At 46.3% G+C, this 14,612-nt stretch overlaps 1 protein-coding gene across 3 annotated transcripts in view; it reads right to left on the bottom strand.

Moving 5' to 3' along the window:
• Positions 1 to 540: 540 nt before the first annotated feature.
• hyi (hydroxypyruvate isomerase) overlaps positions 541 to 14,612 on the bottom strand; it is a 29,956-nt gene continuing 15,884 nt past the window's right edge. For 2 of the 3 annotated variants that reach the window (XM_078218772.1, XM_078218774.1), the window contains exons 5-9: positions 13,258 to 13,336; positions 12,223 to 12,272; positions 10,150 to 10,219; positions 7,036 to 7,170; positions 679 to 2,342 (exon numbers count right to left, since the gene is read on the bottom strand). In XM_078218772.1, the coding sequence (XP_078074898.1) occupies positions 2,254 to 2,342; positions 7,036 to 7,170; positions 10,150 to 10,219; positions 12,223 to 12,272; positions 13,258 to 13,336 (423 nt within the window). In that variant the 3' untranslated portion in view covers positions 679 to 2,253. Of the gene's footprint in view, positions 2,343 to 7,035; positions 7,171 to 10,149; positions 10,220 to 12,222; positions 12,273 to 13,257; positions 13,337 to 14,612 lie in introns of all 3 variants that reach the window. The other variant, XM_078218771.1, reaches the window with a different exon arrangement.

Here is a 14,612-nt window from a genome sequence, read left to right as displayed (position 1 = left end):
ATTTTGTCTTTTAAGAAGCGTTTAGACAGTTACATGGGTAAGATGGGTATAGAGGGATATGGACCAAATGCGGGCAATTGGGACTAGTTTAGGGGATTAAAAATAAAAGGGCGGCATGGACAAGTTGGGCCGAAGGGCCTGTTTCCATGCTGTAAACCTCGATGGCTCTACTTGCAGCAATTCCATTCACTAAAACAAGAATATTGCCTCATCAGGCAAATTATTAAAACTTGGACGAGCCTGTCATTGTGTTTATTTCATAATGAGACTCACGGAACGAGTGACAATCAAGCCAGCTGGATTGAAAAGTGACTTGGCAACGTGAAGGCAAAAGGCGGTGATAAAACAGAAAGGAAAATCACTGCCTGGATGACAGTGAGCAACAGCATGGCACACAGATCTGTGTCAGCTCCCCACTGTTCACATGATTCATAAATAACCTGGAGGAATGTACTTACGTCAAATGTGATGATGATTTCAAGCTAAGTGGTTAGGTAATAAACCTAAGGTAGATAAACAACATCTAGAGACCGAGACCAATTAGACATACTGGCTAAGGAGCCAAATATAGATATTAACGCATAATTGTGAAAGTAACAGCAAATGTATAGATAACGAAGAAATACTATATTGTATAATCGAAAACTAACCAGATATAACTACAATCAAGCTGCTTCTGAGATAGCTAAATGAAACAGCTTTATTTTTGTCCTGCAATAAATCAGGGGAAGGAAATGAATCTGGGGGTGCTTACTGATCATCCCGAAAATTTGTAATCACTATGAAGTGCTTTGTATTCATTCTCGGGATGCGAGTGTTGCTGGCAAGCCCAGCATTTATTGCCCATCCCTAACTTCTCTCAAGGCAAATCTAATTAAATCCTGGGATAATGCCTGGTGACATTTAACTCCAGTTATTCTAAACCTGTATCGATGACTATAGTTGATGAGATCAGATTTGGAACGGTTACATGCTTTGGTAGCCTACTCTCCAAGGAGTCATTGCTATGACACAGTGGTTAGCATAGCTGCCTCACAGCGCCAGGGACCCGGGTTCAATTCCGGCCTCGGGTGACTGTGTGGAGTTTGCATGTTCTCCCCATGCCTGCGTGGGTTTCTTCCGAGTGCTCCGGTTTCCTCCCAGACTCCAAAGATGCGCAGGTTAGATGGATTAGCCATGCTAAATTGCTCATTAGTCTCAGGGGGATGAGCAGGGTGAATACGTGGGGTTACGGGAATAGGACCTGGGTGGGATCGGCGCAGGCTCGATGGGCCGAAAGGCCTCCTTCTGCTCTGCAGGGATCCTGTTTCTATAGGATTCAGGGAATAGCGACAGGAATTATTCTGGGATTTAGGGGATTGAAGTTGTGAAGAGAGATGTGTAGAACCACACTTGTCTCAGTTCAAGTGGAGGGACAGCAGGGAAGATTCAAAGATTTTAAAGTGTTCATAGAATCATAGAAACCCTACAGCACAGAAAGAGGCCATTCGGCCCATCGAGTCTGCACCGACCACAATCCCACCCAGGCCCTACCCCCATATCCGTACATATTTACCCACTAATCCCTCTAACCTACGCATCTCAGGACACTAAGGGCAATTTTAGCATGGCCAATCAACCTAACCCGCACATCTTTGGACTGTTGAGGCATACCAATTAATGCAGAAAGAAGCAACTGGAAGATCCAGGGCTTTAGAAATTAATTAGCCTCAAGTGAGACTTGGGACTTGAAGAAATATCTTGATGTTCATTCAATAGTGGCAATGTGGAACAGACCATCGGCTACAACAGCTGAGGCAGAAAATATAGATTCTTTCACAGGGAGAGTTGGTAAGCAGTTGATGGGGAATGTTGTTATGATGGTTAACCGAGTTACAGGTGCTATCCATTTGGGATGGGGAGAAATGATGTTTTTCAACAATGACGAACAACACACTACCATTGAAGGCAGATGATGAGGTCAATTGAATAGAATTCTGTTTTATAATCCTTAGGGATCAAGGAATCATTTTGCGGAACCTTCGCTGAGGAGATGAAGGGTGGATTGTGAGTTTGACATTTCTGACATCTTTAAATTCCACACTTTCTTCTACGCAGACCTGTTCTCAAGGTCTGAAGGTCGCCCTTATGAATGTTCGCTCAAATGATCATCCTTCATCAGCCGTAAATTCAGTCTGAATTAGAATTCGATTTCATAGAAATTAAACTGTTGTTAGTCAATTAGGAAATGCAGCAAATTACTCCTCGTCTCCATTACTGACATTCAGCTCCTTCAGCCGGCTTCTCGCTGCCTTGGTTTCTCCAGTAGCTCCTCAGCCAGCCAAGGCCGTCTACGGTGTTGCCTGTTTTAAAAAAAGAGAAAATAAAATAAATTCACGTTTTAAAAATAATGGTTGCCAAGCCTGATACTCCGAAGCTCCTCCTATTCTTCGAGGGTATTCATTTGAAGCCTTAAAAGAATTGTATTGATCTAATCGTGGACAATAGTGATCAGCAAACCCCCCCCAAAAATTAGTATAATGGGGCAGAACAGTGTCACTGTGGTTAGCACACTGAAGCCTCAAAGCACCAGGGGTGGCATGGTGGTACAGTGGTTAGTACTGAAGCCTCAAAGCACCAGGGGGTGGCATGGTGGTACAGTGGTTAGTACTGAAGCCTCAAAGCACCAGGGGGTGGCATGGTGGTACAGTGGTTAGTACTGTTGTCTCCCAGCACCAGGGGCAGCACGGTGGTACAGTGGTTAGTACTGAAGCCTCAAAGCACCAGGGGTGGCATGGTGATACAGTGGTTAGTACTGAAGCCTCAAAGCACCAGGGGTGGCATGGTGGTACAGTGGTTAGCACTGCTGCCTCACAGCGCCAGGGACCCGGGTTCGATTCCCAGCTTGGCTCACTGTCTGTGCGGAGTCTGCACATTCTCCCCGTGTCTGTGTGGGTTTCCTCCAGATGCCCCGGTTTCTTTTAAACTTTAAAAGAATGTTAAATTGTTCCAGAACTTGCCAACTGATATTTTCTTTCCGTTTATGGACACACTACAATAGATTTTCTAGCATCTTGCAACTTCATTATATAACTCAGAAACATTGACTTATTGTAAAAGATTGAATCAACTGTTTATTTTTTACTTGCCCAGTGAATGTATCAGCTATCAACAATTACATTTTCCGTTTAAGTTTATAAGTTTAAGTTTATTTATTATTGTCACAAGTAGGCTTACATTAACACTGCAATAAAGTTACTGTGAAAATCCCCCAGTCGCCACACTCCAGTGCCTGTTCAGGTACACTTAGGGAGTATTTAGACTGGCCAATGCACCGAACCAGCACGTCTTTCGGACTGTGGGAGGAAACCGGAGCACCCGGAGGAAACCCACGCAGACACAAGGAGAACGTGCAGACTCCGCAGACAGTGACCCAAGCTGGGAATCAAACCTGGGGCCCTGCTGCTGTGATTCAACACTGTTAACCACTGCGCCACTTCAGCAGAACAATACATTGTCAATGTACTGAAATGCTTCTGTTTTTATAATTAAAGGATGTTCTCTAATTTACCATGAGCAAACACTTCTAATCTTCTAATATATGTTTGTACAGTCAGTGTACAGCTTCTCATATAGGATCCAACAGAGGATATATTGACACTTTGACAGTATGTTTACACATCCAATGGAAACAACATATTAATAAGGGAGAAGATAATTTGTGAAAATCCCTAGCAATTAACTGGCTCAGAAAATACCATGGGTGGAATTTTACGAGATTGATTCCACGTGTCCAGCTAGCGTGAATATGGGAGACTTCCTGTTCTGTTTTCTGAACAAGTTTTCACACCCAATTTTATACACTTAGTCATTGAAAAAATGGTGTAGACTGTTTCTAGCTGCTGCAGACACTGGGCTGGGCTTAATTCATCAGCCAGCCTGAAGAGGGAGCTACTGCGCATGTGCAGGCCTTACAGAAGGGGTCTGACAGACAGACAGAGAGAGAGCTGTCAGGCCCCTGCTACTGCAGGCCCCTGGCAATTGCGGGGGCCTGCACCCAATCCAAGCCCCACATGGGCATCTAGCCCCCGCCACCCCCTCTGCTGCCCAGACCGTACGTACCCCCCCGGCCCCCCCGATCCGATCCCGGAGCATTCTGGGAGAAGTTGCCACAGTCAGTCACCCTGACTGTATAGTGGGTGGAGGAAGAACTGATGTCAAGGAGCGTTTATACCCGAAACACTACATTAGTGTTTCCCTCCCTCCCTCTTCCTCTAACTGACACTATGAGGAGGACAAGCAAGGTAAACGGGGCGGCACGGTGGCACAGTGGTTAGCTCTGCTGCCTCACAGCTCCAGGGACCTCTGGGTTCGATTCCCGGCTCGGGTCACTGTCTGTGTGGAGTCTGCGCGTTCTCCCCGTATCTGCGTGGGTTTCCTCCCATGGTCCAAAGATGTGTGGGTTAGGTGGATTGGCTATGCTACATTGCTCTTTAGTGTCAGGGGGACTAGCTGGGGTAAATGGGGTTATGGGGATAGAGCCTGGGTGCGGTTGTGGTCGGTGCAGACTCGATGGGCCAAATAGCCTCCTTCTGCATTGTAGGGATTGAATGAAAAGCAAGATGTGGTCTTACCCTGCTGCAGTAGTAGAGGACACAAGCAAAAGAGCTGACTGGTAAGTAGAAAGGTCGGGTAAAGTATTTAAGCATTTTATCACTTGTAGTCTCAGAGGTCATTTCTGTGGTTTATGGTTTGTAAAGGTTATATTCGGTAGTAACAAGGAGCAGGAAAAAAGGAGCTTAGAGAATTGGATATAATCTGAAATTAAACAGCTTTCAAAAGTTTAATTTAAAGGGGTAAAACACGACTGCTGAGCTCCAAGCCGTGGTTTGCTCCTCTTGCTCCATGTGGCAGGCTGGGGACAGTTCCAGTCCCCTGGGTCAGCATGTGTGTAGAAAGTGTCTCCAGCTACAACTCCTGGAAGCTCAGGTTTCAGAGCTGGAGCGGCGGCTGGAGACAGTGTGGAGCATCCGCGAGTCAGAGAGCATCGTGGATAGCACGGATAGAGAGGTAGTCACAGCACAGGCTCAGACTCCGCAGGCAGGAAGGGAATAGGTGATCACCAGGCAGAGCAAAAGGACTAAGCAGACAGTGCAGGAATCTCCTGTGGCCATTCCCCTGCAAAACAGATATACCGGTTTGGATACTGTTGAGGGGAATGGCCTTTCAGGGGCAAACAGCAACAGCCAAATTTGTTGGTTTTGCTGCAGAGGGGAGGAGTATAAAATGTGGGAATGCAATATTTATTCAATTGTAAGGGGAATGGATAGGTGTTTCTGTGGAGGCAAAAGAGTCACCAGGATGGTATGTTGCCTCCCTCGTGCCAGGGTCAAGGATGTCTCGAAACGACTGCAGAACATTCTGAAGAGGGAGAGGAAACAGCCTGTGGTCACAGTGCATGTTGGTACAAACAACATAGGAAAAAATAGGGATGAAGTCCTAAAAGTAGAATATAGGGAGCTAGGAAGCAAGCTGAAAAGTAGGACCTCGAAGGTAGTGATCTCAGGATTACTACTGTGCCACATGCTAGTCAGAGTAGAAACAGCACGATACATAGGATGAATATGTGGCTGAAAAAAATGGTGTGAGGGGAAGGATTTCAGATTCCTAGGGCTGATTCCTGGGATGGCAGGTCTGTTATCATAGAAATCATAGAAACCCTACAGTGCAGAAGGAGGCCATTCGGCCCATCGAGTCTGCACCGACCACAATCCCACCCCACATATTTACCCGCTAATCCCTCTAACCTACGCATCCCAGGACTCTAAGGGGCAATTTTTAACCTGGCCAATCAACCTAACCCGCACATCTTTGGACTGTGGGAGGAGACCGGAGCACCCGGAGGAAACCCACGCAGACACGAGGAGAATGTGCAAACTCCACACAGACAGTGACCCGAGCCGGGAATCGAACCCGGGACCCTGGAGCTGTGAAGCAGCAGTGCTAACCACTGTGCTACCGTGCCGCCCATTATATGAAGAGACACTAAATTGTTTGGGATTATATTCATTCGAGTTTAGAAGAATGAGAGGGCATCTCATAGAAACTTATAAAATTCTAATGGATTTAGGGTAGATTCAGAAAGAATGTTCCCAATGATGGGGAGTCCAGAACTAGGGGTCATAGTTTGACGATAAGGGGTAAACCTTTTAGAACTGAAGTGAGGAGAACTTTATGTAATTCACTGCCACAGAAAATAGTTGAGGCCAAAATCTGATTTCAAGAAGATATTAGATATCGCTCTTGAGCCTAAAGGGATCAATGGATATGGGGAGGAAGTGGGTTCAGGATATTGAATTTGATGATCAGCCATGATCATAATGAATGGCGGAGCAGACTCAAAGGGCCGAATGGCCTACTCCTGCTTCTAGTTTCTATGTCTCTATGGAATGTATTGCCTGTTAGGGCAGTAGGAAGCTGGATAAATACTTGAAAAGGCAAAAAATGCTATGCTGTTTTGGCCAAGGGATGGGCATTGGGATTATTTGGATAGCTGTATCAAAGAGGGCGGTATGGTGGCACAGTGGTTAGCACTGCTGCCTCACAGCGCCAGGGACCCGGGTTCAATTCCAGCTTCAGGTTACTGTCTGTGTAGAGTTTGCATGTTCTCCCCGTGTCTGCGTGAGTTTCCTCCGGATGCTCCGGTTTCCTCCTACAGTCCAAAGATGTGCGGGTTAGGTGGATTGGCCATGCTAAATTGACCTTGAGTGTCTGGGGGACCAGCGGGGTAAATATGTTGGGTTATGGGGATAGGGCCTGGGTGGGATTGTTGTTGACGCAGGCTTGATGGGCCGAATGATCTCCTTCTCCACTGTAGGGATTCTATGATTCTATTCTATGATTCGAAGAGCTGGCAGTGGCATGATGGGCCAAATGGCCTCATTCTGTTCTGTATGACTCTATGATTAGTAATGTACACTTGCCAATTTCAATCCTGTGCTAGTAGTGTCTAAATAGTGGAAAGTCTGAAGCCAATGCAAGTTCTGGGCTGCCCACCTTTTGGAGCGTATTCACAGCCTATGTAACCTTGATATCCCAGTTTCTCCAGCAGGCTGAATATGTAGCTGTAGCTGATCTCTCCGGGACTATCTGCTTCATTCCGGTTAGGAGCTTGTGCAATTTGGACATGACCTGATGGTAGAAAACACAACACATCAGAGCAGCAATGCAGCATATCCTTCGGGGATCTTAACCAAACAATATGCAAAGTAGGACTCGGGATTAAAAGTGCAATTATCTCTGACAGGAGATCTCTGCATGGAATTCACTGACAGCCATGTATGGCATCGAGCTTGGTGAACTGAATATTTTTTTAATGAAAAACACTGTTCTTAATTATGTTTATGGGAATGACAGCTTTAGCAGTGTATTGATGGTGGCTGGTTCATTCAATATAATATCTCATCAGCCTAGGCAAAAAAAATCTTCAGCGTCCTCTGCAAATTAACAGGCTTTAATGATGTGCCAGTCTCAAATATTATTGCAATATAATGCCCTTTCTGCTGATCTGCGCTGCACAATTCCACTCTGGGCGCTGCTTAGTGTGATTGAATCATCGGGGAATTAAACTACCCAATACAATCATCGGCTGAACCTCAAGCCAGGGACAGGTCATTCGGTGCTGGACAAATGAGCACTGAATAATTCTGCTTCTACATTCCATGCACAGCTCTGCTGTATGCGCCCAAGGACTCTTACATCCTGTACCTTTCCGATGAGACACAAGTCGAGTGAATAATGCAGCTTGCAGCTTTAGTAATTCTCGGGGGAGTGTTTTGTAACCGCAAGGAAAATGCAATCCTTAAAATTTAATTTCAATTCTAATTTCAGAAACTGGGCTGCTGAACCACTCCAATTAGCTTCTTATAATGTAGCGTTCTCTCTCACGGGCAGCAACCCTTTTGCGTGCCGGGAGGGGGGTACTTTACTCCCTAGCTCCTGAAGGCCAGTGCCAAATAATAAAACCCAAATAACACACAGTGAAGATTATCTCAGCACTTCCATGGCGGCCATTTTGTCAGCAGGGTGGCACAGCGGTTAGCACTGCTGCCCCACAGCACCAGGGTCCCAGGTTCAATTCCCGGCCTTGGGTCACTGTCTGTGCGGAGTTTGCACATTCTCCCCGTGTCTGCGCGGGTTTTCTCCGGGTGCTCCGGTTTCCTCCCACAGTCCAAAGATGTGCAGGTTAGGTTGATTGACCATGCTAAGTTGACACTAGTGTTTGGGGGATTAGCAGGGTAAATACATGGGGTTACGGGAATAGGGTCTGGGTGGTGTTTGGTGTAGACCCGATGGGCCAAATGGCCTCCTTCTGCACTGTAGGGATTCTATGATTCTCTCACCTCTCCTAGTCAAATAATTACACAGAACACACAGCACAGCACAAAAACAGGCCATTCGGCCCAACTGGTCTATGCAGGTGTTAATGCCCTGTTTGAGCCATCTTCCATCTTTTCTTATCTAACTCTTATCAGCTGACTGTAACACTACATTCTGCACTCTCTCCGTCTCTATAAATGGTATGCTTTGTCGGTATGGCGTGCAATAAACGATACTTTTCACTGTATACTAATACATGTGACAATAACAAACCAAATCAGCATGACCATCTGTTCATTGCTCCCTCCCGTGCTTCCTCTTAAATGCCTCCCTACTATTCAACTACTCCCTGCGGGAGCAAGTTCCACATTTTAACCCATTTGTTTCTACATTTCCTGTTCGATTCCTCTGTGACCATCTTACATTCATGGCCTCAAGTTTTGTTCCATCCCATGGACAGGAACACTCTGGCCAGAAGTCTACCACCTCGCCGGCCACGGAATTGGCACGGGCGAGGGTCCGACAGCAGATATCTCCGCTGACCTCGGGCGGGAATTTTCGATCTCGCCCGAGCGAGATGGTAAAATCCCGCCCTCTGTCTGTGTCACCTCTATCAAAACCTTCCAGAATTTTAACAATCTCTATTCAGATAAAGAAATACAGTTATCAGTTCAGATCGTTGACCTTTCCCCTCCCCCCCCTTCCCACTACATCTTTCTATACAAGCAGAAAAGATGTTTTTTCACCTCCTCCCACTCCCACTCTGACCTCTCGCTCTCCTCGGCTTCCTACACAGATACAATGAAGCTCAGCGTCACGGCAGCCCGGTGGCACAGTGGTTAGTACTGCTGCCTCACAGTGCCAGGGACCCGGATTCAATTCCAGCCTTGGGTCACTGTCTGTGTGGAGTTTGCACGTTCTCCCCGTGTCTGCGTGGGTTTCCTCTGGGTGCTCCGGTTTCCTTCCACAATCCAAAGATGTGCACATTAGGTTGATTGGCCATGCTATATTGTCCCTTAGTGTTAGGGGGATTAGCAGGATGAATGAGGATTACGGGAATAGGGTCTGGGTGGGATAGTGGTCAGTACAGACTCGATGGACCAAATTGCCTTCTTCTATACTGTAGAGATTCTATGAGAAGCTGGAGCAACAGCATCTCGTTTTTTGATCAGGCTCTTTACAAGGTTCTGGACTTAACATTGAGTTTAACTATTTCAGATCATAACCACCATTCCATGTTTTCAAGCAGCAACAGTTGCCAATGATTCTACTATTTCCATTTACACCTCTGCCAGACCCACCTTCTGTTTCTTTACTCCTGTTACCATCCCCTCGCAACATCATTTCCTTTTGTCATTTAATCTCCCACCCTAACAGAGACCTTCCCTTTTGATTTTTTACTCCCCTTCCCTTCTCCTTGCCTCTGGACCTCGCTACAAATCTGTCAAGTCGCCAAAGAGCTAAATTTTGGTGAAATGTTCATTTTACTTCACTCTGCAGATGCTGCCTGACTTGCTGAGTATTTCCAACGCTTTATGTTTTGATTTATTTATTATCAGTTTCGGTTTTCTGAATGTCATCTCTACGACACAGAAGACAACTGGCACCCACTCCTGGAGTAGCACAACACACAGGTACATTGCTATCCGTGTCTGTACATACATGCTGATCCTCCAAACCTGCTGGAAAATGAACTAACACTGCGCACAATGACGTTTCCAGCATTTGGGGGAGACCAGTGGGTACAATCACTGTAAAACACATATATGTATAAAGAAAGGAGGCACTTGCCTATTAGAGGGAAGTAGTTGGTGATGTTCTGAGTGAGATTCCCATCCATTATCTGGCAGTGAAACAAGTCCTGCATCCAAACACAATGCAGTTAATGCAGCCACATTAAAACAGTCTCTACACAGAAAACTACTGCACAGTACCTCAGTACGAGGCATCAAATACACAGAGCAATCTTGCCCAAAAATTATGTCTGGCCATGATACAAAAGCAGAATGAGACTGAGAATCACATCCCATACTTAGTCAAAGGGTAAGGTTTATAGAATTGTTTTTTGATCAGGCTCTTTACAAGATTCTGGACTCAACATTGAGTTTGACTATTTCAGATCATAACCACCATTCCATGTTTTCAAGCAGCAACAGTTGCCAATGATTCTACTATTTCCATTTACACCTCCGCCAGACCCACCTTCTGTTTCTTTACTCCTGTTACCATCCCCTCGCAACATCATTTCCTTTTGTCATTTAATCTCCCATTACAGTAGAGAAACAGGAACAGCAGGTCTATACAAAGGTGCTTAGCTTCACTCAAGCCTCCTCCCACCTTATTTCATCTCGACACCTCCTTCTATTCCCTTCTCCCTCATATATTTATCTAGTTTCCATTTAAAATGCATCTTTGCTCCTCGCTTCAACTATTCCATATGGTAACAGGTTCTGCATTCTAAGCACTCTGTGTAAAGACAGGGGCGGGAACCCAGGTTCAATTCTGGCCTCGGGTCCCCCTCTGTGTGGAGTTTGCACATTCTCCCCGTGTCTGTGTGAGTTTCCTCCGGGTGCTCCGGTTTCCTCCCACAGTCCAAAGATGTGTGGGTTAGGTTGACTGGCCATGCTAAATTGACCCTTAGTGTCAGGGAGATTTGCAGGGTAAATAGATGGGGTTACGGGAATAGGGCCTGGGTGGGATTGTGGTCGGTGCAGGCTCAATGGGCTGAATGGCCTCCTTCTGCATTGTAGGGATTCTATGAAGACGTTCTTCCTGAATGCCTTATTGGATTGATTAGTGACTTTTCTGGCCTTACCCAAACAGTGAGGCAATGCAAACCAAAGCAAATTTCACTGAGAAAGGTCCACTGGTAAAGATTAAGAGAGGAATTTTTCAACGTTTCATGACACCAGGGATGCCTCACGTGCAACAGAAGACCAGAAAATCATTGGCGAGCTGCCCACAAGTGTCCTGGCATGCAACATTGCAGGTCGTGAACCACTGATAAGATCCTTGCTGTTTGTGAGGCTGGCCAGGGGCATGAGGTTTGGTAAATGTTGCCCTGTAGGTGTAGAAATTACTGCTGGCGCTGACAGCACACAAATGTTTAATGGGGCGAATTTTACCGTCACGCCCGGCACGGGAATCGGGCGAGGGGCGAAACTTGGAAAGGTCCGTTGACCTCGGGCAGGATTTTCCGGTTTCGGGGAGAGCAAAGCTGGAAATTCCCGCCTTATATATCGGCATGAAAATGCTCTGTACACCACAACGGGGCATTAACTTACTCACTGCCAACTGAAACGTCTAATGTACAGTTTTCAGAGTAAATCTCGTTTTACAGAGTGTGACTGGAGCAATTAGGTGGAAGCCTCCATTGATAATTACAATAACGAATCCATCAATATTGCCAATTAGTCCCAGTGCGATCACTTCCACCCACTTTTATGAGTTATTCATGACACCTCAAGCAGAATTCATATTAATATAGAAATTAACTGAGATAGTGTGACGGCCAGCGCAGATCCTGACAGCTTCAGTCAGGGTGATGCACTCACTGAAGGGTTAAGATTTCTGGTGTGATAGCCACAAGGTCACTAGCAACGTGTCTGAGGTGGGTGGCTGAGAAATACTTTCTGCCTCCATTACACAGCAGCAATTGGACACGGGTTTGATATTAACACTCAGAGTGAACACAAATATGCCGGCTGCTGTCCCTCATCAAAGAGACTTGATCACTGATTCATCATGCTCCCTCTTCCCTTTCCTCCTCCCAGTCAAAGCTGTTCTCCATTATTCTTGCATAACCCCAAATCGTTGGCAGCTCGGGAAGTCGGGGAATTATTTTCCATTTACAGTAACACTCACCAGCTGGAGTTTCAGGTTAGGCCTATCCACTTGCTGTAGAATCCTCGCAGCTGAAATGAAACAGCACATCCTTTTATTAACCCGCATGCGGTGGATGCAAGGGAGAGGAAAAAAAGCAGCTGTTCACCAGCAGATTAAACCATTTTAAACCACATTACGACCTTTGAAGGCTGGGATAAGATAGTGATTTTATTCTACTGGGACCTCGTGTAGCAGAAGACTGCAGCATTTTGTGTGTCAGACAGGTTGTGCGTACCCTGTTGGGTATATATTTTGAACCTTAGTCTGGAGACAGGCAAGCCAGCATGTACACCATGAGTGATTGAAAACAGCAATTAATATAATCTCCAAGACAGGTGTTTATTTTAGCAAAATAAGTAATCGCAGAATCATACATCACAGATGGTGCTCATTTGGCCCATCATACCTGAGCCAGCTCTTTGGAAAATTTGATTAATTCGAGTCCTCTGGCTTTTCACTTTTCCTACTCTTTTAAAAGTTTAAGTCCGATTCCAGTTTGGAAGTCGAATCCACTTTCACCACCCATTCCGAATTATAGCAACTCTTCACGTCCAATAGTCTCGTCCCCTCGCTCCTCTCTGGTTCTTTCGCCAGTTATTTTAAACCCTGTATTCTCTTTTATCGAGTCTCCAGCCAGCACGGTGGCACAGTGGTTAGCACTGCTGCCTCACAGCACCAGGAACCCGGTTCGATTTCCGGCTTAGGTCACTGTCTGTGTGGAGTTTGCACATTCTCCCCGTGTCTGCATGGGTTTCCTCCGGGTGCTCCGGTTTCCTCCCACGGTCTGAAAGACGTGCTGGTTAGGTGCATTGGCCATGCTAAATTCTCCCTCAGTGTACCCGAACAGGTGCCAGAGTGTGGCGGCTAGGGAATTTTCACAGTAACTTCATTGCAGTGTTAATGTAAGCCTACTTGTGACACTAATAAATAAACTTAAAACTTTCAGTTAATTGGACTTCCTGGGGTGTTTTACAGACTCCTAATGGAGATGTCTACTCATAGATATATACTTACCTTGGTGCGGTGTATTCAGGAAGTACCGGGGATCTGTGATTCGAGTGTTAATAGGTTCAATCAACCCCAGCAGCCCTTCCTGGATAAAAGGAATACATTTAGAGTTACATTCAGGTACTTAGGCTCAGGAATGAATTAAAACAAAATAAATTTGCTCATTTAGAATCATAGAATCCTACAGTGCAGAAGGAGGCCATTCAGCCCATCGAGTTTGCACCGACCTCAATCCCTCCCAGCCCCTATCCCCATAGCCCCACATATTTACCTTGCTAGTTCCCCTGACACTAAAGGGCAATTTTAGCATGGCCAATCCACCTGACCTGCACATCTTTGGACTGTGGGAGGAAACCGGAGCACCCGGAGGAAACCCACACAGACATGAGGAGAATGTGCAAACTCCACACAGACAGCGACCCAAGCCGGGAATCGAACCCGGGTCCCTGGCGCTGTGAGGCAGCAGTGCTAACCACTGTGCCACCATGTCGCCCAGAGGTTGAGAGAATACAGTACCAACCAGCCCTCCTCCATTCCATCAAGAGGTCAGTGCTGTACAGCCACGGTGAAAGGGCATTGGGGCAGGTAGGGGGGAAAGGCTGTCCGCCCCAAATACAACAGCGGAGAGAAGAATAGCAAAATCGTGTTGAAAGCTCAACATTTTCAGCCAGCTAAATGGTGCCAAATGCTATTACTAATGTTGAATCTCACTAACTGCCCACATCAGTTGTGCTGAGGGCCATAACCTGCAGTCAATAGAAACATAGTAACCCTGCAGTGCAGAAGGAGGCCATTCGGCCCATCGAGTCTGCACCGACCACAATCCCACCCAGGCCCTACCCCCACATATTTACCCGCTAATCCCTCTAACTACACATCTCAGGGACAATTTTTAACCTGGCCAATCAACCTAACCCACACATCTTTGGACTGTGGGAGGAAACCGGAGCACCCGGAGGAAACCCACGCAGACACGAGGAGAATGTGCAAACTCCACACAGACAGTGACCCGAGCCGGGAATCGAACCCGGGACCCTGGAGCTGTGAAGCAGCAGTGCTAACCACTGTGCTACCGTGCCACCCCACTACTATGTCCACGGATAGCACAGAACCTGTTCCCAGTATTTCTGTCTCCAAAGATGCTGCCTGGTCTGCTGAGTATTTCCAGCATTTACTGCCTTCATTTCAATAGCGGCTAAGACTTATGAGTGTCTAATCTCACCGGCTACAGTAACAACCCAAAGCCAACTGTTTTTACCGTTAACGACACGGGAACAATCCGACAAGGACTGGTTCTTAAATTTGAACTTAATGCAGTGAACTGCAGAGGCTGGGAGATGGTTTGGATTAAAGGCCCTCTT

Source organism: Mustelus asterias, chromosome 8 (genome assembly GCF_964213995.1).
Source record: "Mustelus asterias chromosome 8, sMusAst1.hap1.1, whole genome shotgun sequence".
NCBI lineage: Eukaryota > Metazoa > Chordata > Chondrichthyes > Carcharhiniformes > Triakidae > Mustelus > Mustelus asterias.
Note: the sequence above shows the minus strand (reverse complement) of the source record. Positions and strands in the feature narration are given on the sequence as shown.